General features: G+C 32.4%; 1 protein-coding gene across 1 annotated transcript; it reads right to left on the reverse strand.

Moving 5' to 3' along the window:
* Nucleotides 1-1,659: 1,659 nt before the first annotated feature.
* On the reverse strand, nt 1,660-2,653 carry LOC120779309. Its single transcript, XM_040111519.1, has 2 exons — nt 2,174-2,653; nt 1,660-2,055 (listed from the first exon to the last, which is right to left on the reverse strand). Exons 1-2 carry the CDS (start codon nt 2,651-2,653, stop codon nt 1,660-1,662), a joined length of 876 nt encoding a protein of 291 aa, XP_039967453.1.
* Nucleotides 2,654-2,705: the final 52 nt, after the last annotated feature.

Consider the following 2,705-nt stretch of genomic DNA (forward strand, 5'->3'; position numbering starts at 1 on the left):
TTAATTTTCTCGGAATTTTTTGTACCTCTTGTTTCTTTTTTTTTGCCCTTAATATTAATATATTCTTAATTCTGTATCAAATTTTGTATTGAGACTGGGTGCAGATTGCTTTTTAAAATTGTTGCACTTCTTTTTTTAAATTGAGTATTTTTAATTTATATTTAGACGCAGAGAATTACTGTGCAATTCCTTTTGAATCTTAAATAACCATTATTTATATTGTTACTAGATAATGAGAAATAAAATATTGATGGAAAATAAGTCTTTGGTTTATTTTTAATTATGTTTCTTTTTTGAATATTTATGCTTTTATTTTATTGTTATGAATTATTGTTTCATGTGAATTATGATATGGTTTTATTTATTTTTGTATTCATTTTAAATTGTTACCACCTTATTTCTTTTAATTTTGTTTTTTGAATTGCTACTTTAAGTACAATTTTGGTTTTTATGTATGTATATATTTGTATTTATTGTATATATGGGTGATATAGGCCTAATGGGGAACCGAGCAACTCAAAAATAATATCGGTGAATTGCTATTTGCATACCTCAGTGGTAGTGTGGAAACCGTGTAAATATCCAAAAGTTCTTTTATAAAATGCCCAAGCTAATATTTTCGTGCTATGGCATCATTGGCAAATGTTATAAAAATGCGGTTTTGGACAGCTCTCTCGAACCAAAGAGTTCTCATCAAGTTATCTATGGTGGCTAGATGAGGGGAATATCAGTTTACGGAGGGAATGGCATAAAATTTTGCGAAAAAAACAATTAAATTCCTTCGGAACTTAACATTGTACACAAATTAAAGAGCGGAAGTTTACTTCATATCGGAATTAGACAGTTGTGTGAACAAAAAGAGGTAAAAATAATTTGCAGGTTTTAGAGTTTCGCATTAATATTTATTTATATTTACCTTTGCATGGTGGGAAATTCTAATCATTGGTAGGAAAAAATTATATGAGTTACACTTGTATCTAAAAACAATTTTATTTAATAAGAAAACAGCATATTGTAAAACTTCACAACACCTTATGATTGTTCCTATTTTGTTCACACCACTGTACATGCGATAGAACAGTAATGGTGGTAATGCAAGTTGTAGTTTTAACTACAATTGGGAAAACTTTTCTCAAGTTGTGGGCTTTTATACGTATGTATGTACATATGCCAGGTAGTTTTATATGAATCTGTATATAAAAAAAGATACTTGCGACCATAATATAATGTATAATTTGTTTCAGAGTTGTTAAATATCGAAGCTGTGTTGAATAAAAACTTGAAGTCGTTTAGTGAAAAAGTTGGATCTTAAACTATTCTATAACGGGTATTTATTCTCAGAGTTAATTATCTACAAATACTGAAATTATCGTAATGCCATCGGATGTACAATATTTTTGGTAAATCCTTGAGAGGTATAAATAAATAAATTCGATGGTTTTCCCAACCTCGAGCATGCAACGTATAATTGGCCATAAGAAAAACACAGATTTTCTAAATCTAGTCCACATATCGTCATCGTTTGACCTTGTGCCTTATTAATAGTCATAGCAAATGCCAAGCGGATTGGAAATTGTAAACATTTACATGGTATCGGCGAATCTGAAGGAATCATTGGAATTCAATTCAATTGTACATCTTCAACTTGAAATTTTCCACTCAAAACAGTGGCTTCAAGAATGTTGCCCATGATTTTTTTGTGACCAATCGCGTATCATTACACAATTTTGGCGCATTCAAATTTCGAAGCAAAATTATAGGTGAGCCAATCTTTAATCGCAAGTAATGTGGTGGCATTCCAGTTAAATCCAGTGAATTTAAAAATTCAACAGGATAGTTGACAACTTCATCTGGATCAACAACAGTGCCTATTGATTTAAATGTAAATTCATTACCAGGCAGTGACTGTTGTATTTTGAAATTGATAGTGTCAACATCTACATTTTTTGCAGCTAAAATAACTCGCTCACGTAGCCATGTATGGTTTGTATAATTATATTCTATCTCTGGAAAAATACTTTGCATCAACTCTTCTTTGGTAGCCACCATAGTTTTCTGGAAGTTGAATATATTCAACATTACCAATGTATAGCAATTGTTCAGAAAATTGTGACGCTGATGGGTCATTTTGGAGTTGAACACTCATATTGATTGTAAGGTTTAATTTACTGACATGTCGCCATAGATATGACTCTTTCAAACATGTATTTATTTCGTTCGCATATGTTGCTCGTGGGATGTCAGGCAGAGCACCACCAAAAAGCCTACGATTATTCCTTATATCTCTCAGAGTTCTGTCGAGTGCCTCTAGCGAATGCTTATGGGCCATTGTGCATTCATCCCAAATAATTATTTTGCACTTTCTCAGAACTTCAGCCATTCCTGACTGTTGTTTTATGTTACACATTGCGTCGGGATTTAGTTTCAGTGCTGTGTGGGCAGTTCGACCACCATCAAGAAGAGTGGCTGCAATACCTGATGAAGCAAACGCCAATGCAATGTGATTTTGTGAACGAATGCTCGTAAGTATCAGTGAGATAAGGAATGTTTTACCAGTACCACCTGGTGCATCCAAATAATAGAAACCACCTTGTTGTGCTGCTATTGATAGGTTGATTTTATCGTATACATTTCGTTGCTCAGCAGTAAGCATTTTTTCATTATTAGCAACAAAAGTAGCCAAAAAGTGTATATCAAATTGCTGT

This window comes from Bactrocera tryoni, unplaced genomic scaffold (assembly GCF_016617805.1).
Source record: "Bactrocera tryoni isolate S06 unplaced genomic scaffold, CSIRO_BtryS06_freeze2 contig_3885, whole genome shotgun sequence".
Classification (NCBI taxonomy): Eukaryota; Metazoa; Arthropoda; class Insecta; order Diptera; family Tephritidae; genus Bactrocera; species Bactrocera tryoni.

Excerpts from the sequence above, each read along its gene's own strand:
- LOC120779309 (XM_040111519.1), bottom strand. The coding sequence starts at position 2,653 with ATGCTTACTGCTGAGCAACGAAATGTATACGATAAAATCAACCTATCA. Across the intron at positions 2,056-2,173 it reads AGTCATATCTATGGCGACAT|AAAACTATGGTGGCTACCAA; the intron begins GTCAGTAAATTA and ends TTCAACTTCCAG.